The sequence below is a fragment of the Sparus aurata genome, chromosome 12 (assembly GCF_900880675.1).
Source record: "Sparus aurata chromosome 12, fSpaAur1.1, whole genome shotgun sequence".
NCBI lineage: Eukaryota > Metazoa > Chordata > Actinopteri > Spariformes > Sparidae > Sparus > Sparus aurata.
Genome location: NC_044198.1, coordinates 23923913 through 23937652, shown reverse-complemented (window position 1 = coordinate 23937652; position 13740 = coordinate 23923913). Strand labels below are relative to the sequence as shown.

The 13740-nt window shown below is 48.1% G+C and overlaps 1 protein-coding gene across 2 annotated transcripts in view; it reads right to left on the bottom strand.

Annotated features, from left to right (window-relative positions):
- Nucleotides 1-13740, bottom strand: part of col5a1 (procollagen, type V, alpha 1) — an 83845-nt gene that overhangs the window by 5066 nt on the left and 65039 nt on the right. Inside the window, exons 42-64 of one of the 2 annotated variants that reach the window (XM_030435668.1) lie at nucleotides 13362-13469; nucleotides 13165-13272; nucleotides 11940-11993; nucleotides 11789-11842; nucleotides 11585-11692; nucleotides 11446-11499; nucleotides 11244-11351; nucleotides 8937-8990; nucleotides 8690-8797; nucleotides 8519-8572; nucleotides 8374-8427; nucleotides 8201-8254; nucleotides 8018-8071; nucleotides 7802-7909; nucleotides 7580-7633; nucleotides 7433-7486; nucleotides 7138-7245; nucleotides 6895-6948; nucleotides 6764-6799; nucleotides 6614-6667; nucleotides 6248-6515; nucleotides 3917-4029; nucleotides 1667-1735 (exon numbers count right to left, since the gene is read on the bottom strand). In XM_030435668.1, the coding sequence (XP_030291528.1) occupies nucleotides 1667-1735; nucleotides 3917-4029; nucleotides 6248-6515; nucleotides 6614-6667; nucleotides 6764-6799; nucleotides 6895-6948; nucleotides 7138-7245; nucleotides 7433-7486; nucleotides 7580-7633; nucleotides 7802-7909; nucleotides 8018-8071; nucleotides 8201-8254; nucleotides 8374-8427; nucleotides 8519-8572; nucleotides 8690-8797; nucleotides 8937-8990; nucleotides 11244-11351; nucleotides 11446-11499; nucleotides 11585-11692; nucleotides 11789-11842; nucleotides 11940-11993; nucleotides 13165-13272; nucleotides 13362-13469 (1890 nt within the window). Of the gene's footprint in view, nucleotides 1-1538; nucleotides 1608-1666; nucleotides 1736-3916; nucleotides 4030-6247; nucleotides 6516-6613; nucleotides 6668-6763; nucleotides 6800-6894; nucleotides 6949-7137; nucleotides 7246-7432; nucleotides 7487-7579; nucleotides 7634-7801; nucleotides 7910-8017; nucleotides 8072-8200; nucleotides 8255-8373; nucleotides 8428-8518; nucleotides 8573-8689; nucleotides 8798-8936; nucleotides 8991-11243; nucleotides 11352-11445; nucleotides 11500-11584; nucleotides 11693-11788; nucleotides 11843-11939; nucleotides 11994-13164; nucleotides 13273-13361; nucleotides 13470-13740 lie in introns of both variants that reach the window. The other variant, XM_030435669.1, reaches the window with a different exon arrangement.

The window sequence follows — 13740 nt, the reverse complement described above, 5'->3', positions numbered from 1 at the left end:
ATTTAAATCATGATTATGTAATTATGTAAAATATATATCCAATACGAGCAAATTATGGTAAGTACATGAGAACGTAATTATCGTAATAGGAAATATGTTGCAGTAGGGATATGTTAATTGCCTGGTAATTAACCTATAATTAACCTCAGATTTTTGCTTTTCAGGCTCATGTCAGAAAACAGAGATACATCCCATTAAGCTGATTACAACGCCGTGTAATCCTGACTGATAAGATAGCGGTTTGGAACCAGTCACGGTCCGGTTTTTAGTGTCCGTGCTAATTGGCTATCTGCATACCAACCATCAGGAATCCATTAGATCCGCATGGACGCCTTTCAGACAAACAGGACTTATACTGAGAGCAGAGCGCATGCAGCAGGCCGCGCCATGCAGGCCGGAGCGGCGAACCGTCCGCGAGCACGGACGCGTTCCTTCCTCGACTTGTTGTCACACACACACACACACACACACACACACAGCTCGGCACGCATGCATATACAAACCCAGAGTGCCGACACTCAAGCTCGACATTAACAGAGCGGGCTGTCGTCTGTTGCGACAATTCCGTGCCAATGATTGCTTTAATTAGCTAATTAATCACAAGATGTAAACAATGGAGACTTTGTTCTTGCGTTGTGTCTGTGAGTGTCGGCGCCGTGGCTCAGAGCGAGAACCCGTTCTGATGTTTTTCACCCCCCTCGGAGTGGCTCCGTAGTCCCATGCTCCCCCCACCGACCGCCACACCTTCCTCCCCGCTGCCCCCCCCGCTCAGCGTGTGGATCCAGCCCGACATCGCCAGAGAAACATTACCTCTTCATCATCACAGCCGCAAGTCAACAGTGACTGAGTACCCAGAAACCCCTGGGTGGTGACTGAGTGCCTGACCCGTCTGACTCAGAGCTACTCGGCCGGGGCTAAGTAGAGTTTAAGGAAGACGGTGGGAATGTGAGCGCCGCCGAATGGCTTATTTTTATTTTTTTTTTACCCCCCTTGTGAGGGATGAATGACCTGCTGAGGCGGGGAAAATGTCAAGATCCACAACTAAAACAAATCTAATGTGCGTGGAGGAAAAGTGCGACGTGATGTATTCACTGTGAGGTGTTTTTGTCCACACTATTAAATCAGCCGTGTGTGGATAATGCTGTAGCTTCCTGAGTCATCGGAGTGTCGAGGCACGCAGTCACTCTTAGGAGATGCTCCCTTAATGTAGCAGAGGAGGATATACAGCCAAGATTTAAACAGTGGGGTTGTTTTTAAAACCCCATCAGGTGACGTACGTTTTTTTTTTTTTTTTTGCAAATCTTGCCTGCACGGTCCACAAACCTCTCCTCCATTCTCCCTGTTAGAGCATCACCTGTGTTTTCCGGACTGAAGGTGAGTGCAGCTCAGTGCTCGATCATGCACCCCCCACAAAACCAACAAGCAAAGGTGCCAGTGCAGGTACATACTTGAGAGAAACCAGAACCATGCAGAGCCTTCAGACGCGCAGAGTCCAGGCCGGAGCCGGGACGCTGGCGCCCGCAGGCGGGGCCACTTACCAGGGAACCTCTCTTGTAGTGACTATACCATGTGCCTGGCGAGTCTTTGGGCCATTTTGCCATTTTGCTCTGTAAAATATAAGAGGCATTCAGGGAAGGGAAAAGGACTCGAGGAAAGTCGGGCTTACCAGTTTACCACGTTTGAATTCACTGAACCAGGAGCCGGGATTCTCCTTTACCCAGGATGTGAGCCTAGCCTGGGGGGCATGGATCGAGGAGGAGGAGGAGGAGGAGAAAACAGTGTTAAAGAAAGGACACAAATCGGACAAACACACCCCCTCCCCGTCTTTCTCCTTCTGTTCGTCCTCTGAGGAGTCCTCCCGACCTGAAACGGCATTCAGCGAGATCAACCAGACCCAACCGGGTCCAGGGCAGAAGTTTTTAGCGAGCCATTATGCCATTTTGTACAGTACAAACCGTAGCTGGCAGCTAATTGCTGCTGAAAAATTCATGAGTACACAGTGATTAATTAAGAAATGATCGCCTGCGAGGAGCTCTTATACGGCGGCCTCTATCCCTGCTGTTCGGTGTTAGTGCTGCGCAGCCATGGAGCACTGACTTTGTTATGCCATTAAAAGCCGCGAATCGGCCAACAGGGCACAGCTCTAATGGTCTCAGCTATGACAATGATGAATTTCCCCATAATTAGAGAGCAGGGTTTGATACGGAACTGTCATCAATAGCCTAATGCGTTAATGAATGATGAGCCGGAGATCGCTCATCGCTGGGAGACGGCATACATCAGACCCACGCTGCCTTGAAGGTGACCTCCGGTTTGTTTGCACAAGAGTGGACGGCGCGGAGGAGGAAGCGCGTACCCTCGCTGTGACTTTCTGACTCGGCGACGGCGTGTCTGGTGGAGACGGGGCCGATCGACAAGACAAGATCAGTGTCAGATATATCCGATTCTGTGTCGGTCAGATTTAAACACGCGCCACCCGCCTCGACTGAAAGAAGGAAACTTTATATTTAATGGTGTTTATCTAAGTTATGTTCGCTCGTGAGTCTTTATTTTTGGGAAACCAAAACATTGTACATCCCTCCGTTTCTACCCGCCACAATAAGAGTCCTGGATATACATTCTTATCAGGGGGGAACTAAAATGATCGCAGGCCATTTCAGGTTACTGAACAACATGTTAGATCAAATCAACATCAAACATCAAGTACATTTACTCAAGTGCAATTTTGAGGTACTTGTACTTTATTGCATCATAGGAAATTTACTCAAGTACTCTTCATGTGAGTGTCTTTCACTTTTACCAAATTCATATTTTAACACTTTTACTCTGGAGTGATCATTTGTGCAAAAAGCAGACCTTTATTTTGAAAGTTGCACGTTAGGCGTAAAGTTTTATTATGAAAATACAAATGTTTGTATATCTTGTAAATTCAAGTTCTTAGAAAGAAAACCGGCCGAACTTCTGACCTTACAGTTCAGACTTAAATAAAAATAAAACCAGAAATCCGAATCGTCCGAGACGATTTCAGCCGGCGCCTCTCTGAAGTCCGGCTCGTGGTTCTGCGGACTCTCCTCCTGTAATAACTGTGCCAATCCAAAACGCACGTGGGAGTGTTTGGAGTCGTTATTGCACAGACTGACAGCGCAGGCTTTTCTTCTCACCATCTCCACGACACAAACCCGCCACCAGCACGCTATAAAAAGTCTGCTTCATTATTCCAAGCTTAGGCAAACTCCTGCTCCTCTGAGGCTCGCTGAGTGGGATCATTAAAATGGCTGTAGCTCCGCGCTGTTACACAACCTCCCTCCACTTGTCACAGCGTTCCCGGCGTTTCAGCGGCTCTCCTCGCCTCTTCATACTCGTGCATAATGAGCCAAATAATCTGTCCGACGTGCCCGTCACCTGCCAAAAAGGCTTTACAGGTGATAAAAGTCTTTAATGGCATCACGCCTTTAAACAAGGCGGGCGCGTGAGGACGACGCGCGATATCGACGCTCAGAACTGCGCTCAGATTTAGCATGTTTGTAAAGCAGCGTCGCCCCTCGTGGGATAAGGAGTCCCGTTGAGTCGCCTTCATCTGGGTAACAACACACCAAGTAAATCTCACGGAGGCTAATTATACGTCTACACGTGTAGGTACAACAGAGCATCGGCTGCAGCTAAGTCTTGAGACGTTGGGGTTATTTATACAGCACGCGTGGCTGTTAGTCCCAGACGTGAGGGAGAAAAGAGGAATTTACATGCAGCTTACTTTGCTGTCAATCACAACACAAACACAGAGGCTGAAAATAGTTCCTCTTCATCTTTTCTAGGCCCCACCCCCTTTTTTCCCGCCTCCCGTTCCCCCCCTCCAACCTAAACTGTCCGACACGGAGTGAGTTTGTGCAAGTGTGTGTCTAAACGCTGCCAGGCTTACCCCTTCAGACTTCTTATCTGGGAAGATGCAGCTCTCGCCGCCCGCTGTGAAGTTGCAGTAGACCTTGAAGGAGTCTCGGGAGCAGCCCTGGTTTGGATCAATCCAGTATTCACCTGGAGGAATGGAGAGAGAGGGAGAGAGGGAAAGAGAGAGAGAGAGGGCAATTACAGAGTGGCATACGTGTGATTTAAAGCCTACACCGCCTCCCTCGGGTAATGGTGATGTCTGACAGGATACGGCCTTGCTGGGCTAAAGCTGTCCTGCATGTCTCCATCTACAACGATTTTCAGAAACGTGTGGACGCCGTGGAAAGACATAAATGCAAACATCACAGGTCTGACAGAGTGTTGAATCTCGCCCCGTAATTTTTTTGTGAACGTCTGAGCTTTCCACATCTCAGGGTCAAATTCAAGGTCAAATTCAAGCACTTTTCAAGCACTTTTAAGGGTCATTTTCAAACTTTTCCAGTTCCTTATCGCTGGGGTAAAATAGATATCTACAGGAATACATTTTTTCCACTTTTTATCACAATTATGTACATTGTATTATGCTCTAAACATCTGAAATGATGTTTCATGATAGCAACAACTTTAGAAATTAAAGGAGAACACAGGCACACTTGCACCGGGACAAAGAGAGACCTGAGAGCACCCTGTAATTTTCTTTTTTGACATAAACTTTTTTAAGCTTTTCGCTTATTCATCAATGTTTATTAATACTGAACATGTCATCAGTCCAAATTGCATCAAATTCACCTTCTCCTCAGCCATCCTTCTCTATTGCTTATGATTTTATTTCTCCCTGTACTAACAGGGTTCGTACACATTTTTCAAGGTCAAATTCAAGCACTTTTCAAGCACTTTTAAGGGTCATTTTTAAGATTTTCCAGCACCTTACTGCTAGGGTAAAATACGTATCTAAAGGAATATATATACTTGTGATTTTTTTCTTCACTTTTTATCACAATTATGTACATTGTATTATGCTGTAAACATCTAAAATTATATTCTATAATAGCAAAAACTTCAGAAATTAATTATCCAGTCTGATCCCAATTTTGTAAAAGACAGATTTATAATGTCAAGCACTTTCAAGCACTTAAACTAAAATCCAAGCACTTTTCAGACCTTGAAAACACAACGTTGAAATTCAAGCACATTCAAGGATTTCAAGCACCCGTACGAACCCTGTACTAAGCAAAACTATCCAGTCTGATCCCAATTTTGTAAAAGACAGATTTATAATGTCAAGCACTTTCAAGCACTTCAACTAAAATCCAAGCACTTTTCAGACCTTGAAAACACAACGTTGAAATTCAAGCACATTCAAGGATTTCAAGCACCCGTACGAACCCTGCATCTGCTTTCACGATAGCAGACCGGGCCTATTACAGGTTACCAAAACAGAATTTATATTATCTAACACTTGATTTTAATTGTTCCTGTTTTTCCAGTTAGATCAGCATCACCAGTCACACACTCGCCCATTTCACATAATTCAACAGATACCCTTCTCGTGACTCTTGCTGTTTCCTCACCAAGTGTTTGAACCGAGACATGCAAATAGTGAATTTGTCAATACGTAAACGATTGCAAATGTCGTATCGCAGCTGTGACGGATTAGCCGCGGAAACATCCGAAATGCAGCGTGTAAAATGATGATTTACGGCGGAAGCACATCAACATCATCAGCATCGTCCCGGAACGAACATTTCTGAGGACGCGACGGGCCGATGAGTTGATGCGTTAATTAAGCGTTAAACGTTTTGTTTTCGCCCGGTGAATGTGTACATTTTTAAACACCCATCTGCCAGCGGGTCATCATGTTGGACGCGTAATGACATGTTATTTCCACCAAAGAGGAGACAAAATATTTGTACATTTATATCGACATCCGCCAAAAATTCAATATCACTAATTCTGGAGCTGCTGTTGATCATCTTCTCAAGTGGCTGATTATTCTTTTCGTCTAAAAAAAAATGCCAGAAACGTTGACGGAAAGCCCAAAAAAGATGTAATCAAATCGCTCGTTTTGTTCTACTTTCACATTATAATCTCAAATATATTTAATCTACTGTCACACACACGAGTGAAAAGCGAGCTGCTGGAATCGTGGGGCATGTTTGACATTTTTGATTGAAAAATGACCCCGAAGATTGTCTGCTGATGGACAAGCAGCACGACAGGGCCCATTAAGAACATGAATGCTTATTTAATTCCGCTAAGCCGCCTTGCGATGATTTCCATTTCCGTGCGGACATTAAAAACTGCAGAGAGGAAGGGACGAGACAAAAGGCCTCGCGCCTCGTTTCAGATCGACTGCGGTACGAACCGTCGGGGAAATCGGGGTGGCAGAGCTGCAGGTCCTTGCAGGTGCGGGCGGGGTTGCCCTGCGTGCCCAGCGGGTGCTTCATCTGCTCGATCTCCAGCTTGAGGGAGTTGAGGGAGCCGAAGATCTCCTCCATGCCGTCGTCGTAGTCCTTGTAGTTGGCGTCCATGGCGGCGTCGTCCATCATCTGGCTGGCGTCGATGTTCCTGCGAGTCCTGCCCTTCATGGAGGACTGGATGGGGAGCGGGTGGATGACATCGCCGGGAGGTCCCTGGTATGGAGAGATGAAAGATGGAGAGATCAATGCCAGTCAGAGGATAAGAACGGAGATTATAACATTTTTGATTGTAGTCTAGTGCGTTGACTTACAGGAGGTCCAGGAGGTCCGGTCGTTCCAGTCTCTCCCTTTGGTCCAGTTTGACCCTGAGGAGGAAGAATTACAGAAATGCTTCATCTGAAACCACAAGAGGACACTTGTTGCTGTTTCCAAAAGAACGCAGCGTTCAACGAAACACTTACCGATGATCCTTTAGCTCCTTTGGGACCAGGAGGACCCTGAAGACACAGAGACGATCAACAGATCAATACTGGCTCGGACACAACAGGCTTTTTAGTTACACACACAACACATGTGATGAGAGGAGGCTTACAGGTAATCCAGGAGGACCGAGCGGACCGAGAGGACCTGATGGACCGGCAATACCCTGGAGGGAAAGAAGAGAGAGTGCGATCCATACTCATGAGACAGCGTCGACTAGCATGAAGGTAATTGGCGCTGGTGACATTTTTTTGCATCGTGTCTGTGCTGAATTAAAAAAAAAAAGGTTATCAATAACATCTAAGTGGTGTCGCGGGCTTTAAAACACGACTCCGGCGTGAGAATCTTCACTTACAGTGTCTCCTTTGGGACCGTGTGATCCTGAGGGACCAGGAAGACCTCGGTCACCCTTTTCTCCCTGCTCGCCTGGGGGTCCGATAAGACCGATGAGACCAGGATGGCCCTGAAGGTAGAGAACAACACAAATATATTATCCATACAGCAATCAATAATACACCATTACATACATTAGCCATATGCGCCTCTGACCATTAATGATCTGACGTCTGGCGGCTAACAGCGGAGCTAATCAATCTGCTGGTAAAGAGCTCCATTCGTTTTACGCTCTGAGAAGTTCTGGAGCGGCTCACCTTTTCTCCTTTGACACCAGAGTCTCCTTTCAGGCCGGGTAAACCGGGAGGACCCTGTGAGCAGGAGGACACATCGAAAGACCGTGAGTAAGGACTCAGATCGCACATTATGTTGCGACACGTAGCTCAGGAGTCACTTCTACTCACCATAGGTCCGGGAGGTCCGTCTGGACCTGGAGCACCGGGAAGGCCTTGCTCTCCCTGATGAGAAACGCAAAGACACACAATTTATCTCAGCCCTTTAAGAAAACTGCTTCTGTATGTTCAGAAAACTGTTTACCTGCTCTGTGTGCCGTCTCATTAACGCTACCAAACATCCAGACACGACTGTGATAAATTGGTGGAAAGATAAGAAAACACTCCACTTACAACTGGGCCAGGGATACCCCTGAGGCCTTCAGAACCGGGCTTGCCAGGTGATCCTTGAGGACCAACGGGGCCCGTCTTTCCTTGGGGACCTTCCAACCCAGACTCTCCCTTTTACAGAAAAAACAACACACCATTTAATTCCCGCTCGTATGTTTGTTCTCTGACACGACTGGAGTACTAAGTGACTGTATCCGTGTGTGCGTTGGGAGGCGTTACCTTGGCTCCCTTCTCTCCTTGTCTTCCCTCGGGTCCTGCGGCTCCAGGGGGGCCCTGTATGAAAAAAAAAGAAAAGACGACAAGGATTCACATTGTGGAATACAAAGCGGGGAACATTTTAGCATTCTGACATTGATAACTTTTGCAAAAGACGAGGACAAGCGAGCACAAGGCGATACTCACTCTCTTTCCCGGTGGTCCGGAGGGACCGGACTCTCCAGTGGGTCCAGGGGAACCCTAGACAGAATTTAAATGATTTGAATTTCAAACAGTACTCATTATGTGTGCTTTAAATGGCTTTTTTTTTCAAGACACACAGAGTGGTGGTAGAGTAAAAAAAAAAAAAAGACACTCACGGCCTGACCAGCCTCTCCGTCATCTCCCTTGTCACCAGGTGGACCGTCTAACCCCTGTGTGAGAATCGAACAGAACCTCAGTCGTGCTGCGCGGCACAGAAAACAAACTGTAACGACAAGCTAATGACGACTTGGCCATACGTACAGCTGGACCGGGCTCTCCAGGGGGACCGGGGTCACCGGGGAATCCACTTGGACCCTGAAAGTCAATAAAAGTTGCAGATTTTTTTAGTTTAAGGTCACATCGTTCGTCCTTTCTGTGAGGTCAGAGCAGCGGGGAGAGTACACGGATTTATAAAGGTGGGGAAAATCTTACAGGGCTGCCTTTGGGACCATCATCTCCAGGGGGACCTTTAGGGCCGGGAGGTCCGGCTGCACCGGCGGGACCGGACTCTCCCTTTTCTCCTCGCTCTCCTCTTGGACCCTGGAATGATGCGCAGTGTGTTTAGTAATTCTGACTCACAGATGGTAGTAGACAACTTAAAATAAAGTTTGTTGTTGAAATGATGGTTGGTCCGTTGATTCTTTGTAGAAACTCGATGAAAGGGAGTAAAATAACTCACATGTGGGCCGACTTCTCCCTGAAGACCGGGCTCTCCGGTTTCACCAGCGTCTCCCTGATAAGAGAGAGAGAGAAGGGGGAGGGGGGTTACTGGAGGTTAAGAGAGGCACACATCATCAGAGAGGGTGATTTGTCGATCCAACATTGTTCTGAAATTCCCATCAGTTACAGCAGCCCCTCGCTGTCCCGGTGCCCTTGTCACCCAAACGGCGAGAGAAAGAGATGACACAAGAGATTTCAATCCATCAAGCGGCGGCAGATTGTGCGGCCGGAGCGGCAGGAGGGCGCTGACCTCACTGTTCTCCCCGGACCCCGCACATATATCTTGTCTCCTTCCTCCTGGCTTATTGGATAGCTGCCCTGTTGACTCACCTATAACGCCGCGCGCCATCGTTACTCACTGTCACATAACCCTAACGTCCTCCCTGCTGAGGTTTTACTGCAGACGCGGCCTGCCACACCTGTTTCAGGTGAGGGGGAGGGGGGACGTTAGCCCGTGTCGTGTTCGGGTAGACCGGGAAGCCGATCGAATCGCACACAGTTCCGCGGTCGCCGACGACACGCTGTGAGCTGATGTGTTGTGATAAGCATATCCAGATTTGCTCTCGCAGGAACAAAAGGCCCTGCATTGTGAGCATCAAATCTAAATTAGTGTCTGGCTGCCTTCCACAAGCCGCTCTTGTTGCTGTCAAGAAATCCACTTTAAGCAGTCGGCACGCCTGTTTAAAAGCATGACTGATCCTCCCTGTATTAGCAGCTCGCACTCGGCTCCTTACGCAACGCGGAGCCCTGCAGAGGTCTCGCCTGCATCCTCGCGACAACCTGCTCGCGTTCCGTGTTCAGATCTGCTGAGCTCAGGGGGGGGGAAAACGGAGAGCATGAGAGACAGCCGCTCATTGCAGATATATGAGGGATGTGTTTACAGGAGAAAAAAAAGGCCTGAGCTCGGTCGCACGCCAGCTCCCCCCCCCCCCCCCGGCCCGGCTGCTAAAAAAGTGCCAGATCAGCTAAAGAGCTATTAGGCCAAAAGAGCGCCCGTGTTTGTTTGCACAGCGGAAGGACAGGCGATCCTCCGGGAGATCGTGAAGGAGCAAAAAGGTGATTCTATTGACTGAGCCAGATGAAACAAATCACACTATCGCTACGGACAGAAAGTGATGAGACGGCGCGCGGCACTGCGGCCAGCCGGCTGCAAGCGCTGCCAAAGCGGGAGGGGGGGGAGGAGAGGCCTTTCATAATGAAAGAGCAGCAACAAATAAGAGCAGGAGCTGATTTTTTTTTTTTTTTTTGTACGAGAGCCGTCTTTAATAATGCATTTATCATCTTAGAATTGCAAGAGCAGTGCCTTTGAGTATTTATTCATACTGTCTCCACCCTGCAACAGCACTGCTGGGGATGGCAGCCTGTCCGGTAGATTTGCCGTGCATCTGTCACTCTGCGGCAGATAAAAAAACGATCGTGTTCCCCCCCCCCCCCGTTTAAAAAGGGTATAATAGAAATAGGCACGGGGAATATTAACGGCGGGGGAAGAGGCTTTTAAAGGGTATCATACGCGGGCTTCGCCACAAAGCACTCAAGCAAACTGCCAGCGCGGTTGATCTGTTACAAAAACCAGCGAACGCGATAAAAAAAAACACCTTTTCCTGCAGAAACTGTGCTCATAATCAGGTGTCTCGTAACATTTAGCCCACGCGGGGACTTCTGTCGTGTCGTCTAGCGTCTCTGGAACAACCGCCTCATTATATACTTTAAAAAAATTAACATGAGAGGCGACGCAGTGGTTTTTTTTTTTTTTGGAAGGGAGCCAGGAGGTGCCATCTGGAACAAAGAGGCTATAGGATGATGAATTCATTATCAGCTGAATGAACGTTTTCATAATAGCCGATCAGAACAGCTCCTCCCATCCACTTGATTACAAAGCAGTCCAAATACAGTATTTACACAAGTGGGCGATGCCGCTTTTTACCACTCGAGATAATGTTCCAGGAGACAATTATATTTCTGCGCGCACCAAATTGATTCGGTTCGAAGCGGTGCGGTTGAATTGCAGCACGAAAATAAAAAAAAAATGTCCGTGTTTACTCTTTGTTAGCTAAAGTGATTTGTGTGTTCTATTAATTGCCTGCAGGATAGACACAAGTCGTATTAAATGAAAAGAGAAAGAAAATAATGTGACTGGAGGGAGTTCATGTGACTTTGAGGACGTCTGTGTTTACATTCACACCTGCTGCAACGTCCTTCAGCACAAGGCTTCACGACGACACAGTAAAAAAGGCAAGCGAAAAACAGCCACGGAGGAGAAGTTTACCTTTTCTCCGACAGCACCGGGGTTTCCAATACCACCAGGAGGTCCCTGAGGGCCATCTGCTCCTGGAGGTCCTGAGGGGCCTCTGGGACCAGGTGGACCGGGCGGACCCTAACACAGAAGAGGAGACAACAGTCCGGTGAGTGAAGATGTTTCACCTGCAGACTTTCGAAATGCAGCGTGTTGAAAAATAACAAGCTCTTACCATTTGACCAACGTCTCCGGTTTCACCTTTCTCACCGGGTGGACCAGGCAAGCCCTGAGGAGAGCGCAGAGGAGTTAATCATTCTGTTTCTCTACAGTAACATTTGACCACGGCGTGTAGCTGTTGCTGCGGCCCGTACCTGCAGCCCGACTGGGCCCGGAGGTCCAGGGAATCCTCTTGATCCTTCATCTCCCTTCTGACCAAACAGACCCTGCTGACCTCTGGGACCGGGCTCACCATCTGCACCCTGGGGAACAATCGGGAGATAAAAAGTGTTAGTGGTACTGTCGGGATACAGATGAAGCAGATGAGGCACCGACTGACGTGCAAGGTGGACACTTACAGCGGGACCGGGTGCTCCTACAGGTCCTTGAGGGCCAGTGGGACCAGGTGGACCCTGCGGAGAAGAAGAGACACGTCAATTAAAACCCGTGAATTCCGCAGTAAGAATGGATCAACCTCGCAATTAACGCTGGAAATGAACAACAACTCACATGTTCTCCTTTGTCACCTTTGCTTCCTTTCTGGCCAGGCTCTCCGATCTCTCCCTGCGGAACGAAAACGACAACAGTGTGAAAACGGAGACGGACGAAACCCTCGATTCAAAGAACTACTCGGCTGAGAGGGGAGATAAAATGTGACAACGAAGCGACGTTTAAATCATTATCAAACACTCCCCGAGAACAGAGGGCTGACGTATCGGCCGCGCAAACATCTCGACGATATCCCACCTCTGAAAGGACGGTTTCATTTTCAATATTTCAATTTACAATCCCTCCAAAACGGCGACAAATATAGTCCGCCTGCCTCTGACGGGGGGGCTTATTGTGATGAGTCACTGGCGCTACTAGCAGCCTGAACAGAACAGAAAACCGGTCCCATCCAAAACCGTTTGCACCACAATTCCCCGAGCGGACAACCTTGCGCCGTTTATTTCAAAGCCTCCACGCGCTGTGGGTGTTTGGAGGAATAATGTTAATAACTGCCAAATCCGAAGGCATTCACTTTTTGTGTTTTTGATTCAGACAACGCTCTTCGCGAGGCAGCGCTAGTGTCTTAAAATAAAAGGCCTCGGAGCTGTTCGTTCCCCGGCGGACGAAGCATCTGAATGTGTGTAAACATTAGCGAGTGAGATCCCTTTTTTTTTTTCTTTTTTTAAAAAAAATCTGCCTGGTAAATACCCCCCTCGTGTTCTCCGTGTCCCCGCTCACCACGGGGACCGTCGAGAGGCCAGTTAAGAACTGAAGCATCCTTCAAAGGATGAGGGATTATCCTCTGAGCATCTCCGCGGATGATCTTCCCCCAAATGTTTTGAGAAGGGATGAGGAGTTATTCCTGCTTCGGGATGCTACAGAGGGTCACTTTCACACATTCTGTCAGTGCCAAACAACCAAAAAAAAATCCTCCCGCTCCTCTTTCTGTTTGTACAGCGGGGTACAAAGCCCGAAACAAGGCAGGTTCACCTTTTAAAGATCTGTTAATCGATGCAAACTCTGTCAGACAAATTCCCCTCAGAGCGTTTAAGGTCACGGGGAAAGAGGTGAGAGCGTATCTGGCTTAGATCTCGTCTGTAAAGTTTAGTGTCTCTGTGAGGCGGCAGGTGTGCGTGTACTGTAGATTAGCGCGCGTGTGTGCTCAAAGATTTCAAGCTTCAATACGGCTTTACTGAATTCCATTATAGTTCTCTCTACTCGGAAAAAGGAAAAACAAGTAACTCACCTTGTCTCCGTCCTCTCCGGGTGGTCCGGGAGGTCCTCCAGGTCCTGGCAGACCCACAGGTCCTTGGATACCGTCTCTTCCGGCTGGGCCTTGAGGACCTTTCTCTCCCTAAAAAAGACGCATTTTTTGTGTTTCATGTCAGACACGCTCAATCTGTCAAACGTTTCTGCATGTGGCAGCAGCCTTTTTGTTCTTACCGGTCCACCTTTCTCTCCAGCAGGGCCTGGTGGTCCTTGAGGGCCAGGACGTCCAGGAAGACCTGTAGGTCCGGCTGGGCCTGCAGGACCACGCTCACCAGGAGAACCCTACATCCACACCACGGAGCAAATGTTAGATATCAAGACAGCAAAGCGATAACTGTAAAAAAAATAATAATATCAGGCACATCTACGCGACCAAATAGGTCAGACCTCGTCTTATGTAAGGAGCGAACTGTGCATATCATTATATTATGTAAGAGCCCGGAACAACTGAGGGTGGGAACTTTGCTATGAAGACAATTCCCAGAGACGGAGGCAGAATACTGAAGGCGAGAGAGCGAGGAGTGACAAACTGAGGATGCGGATGCGGTAAGTT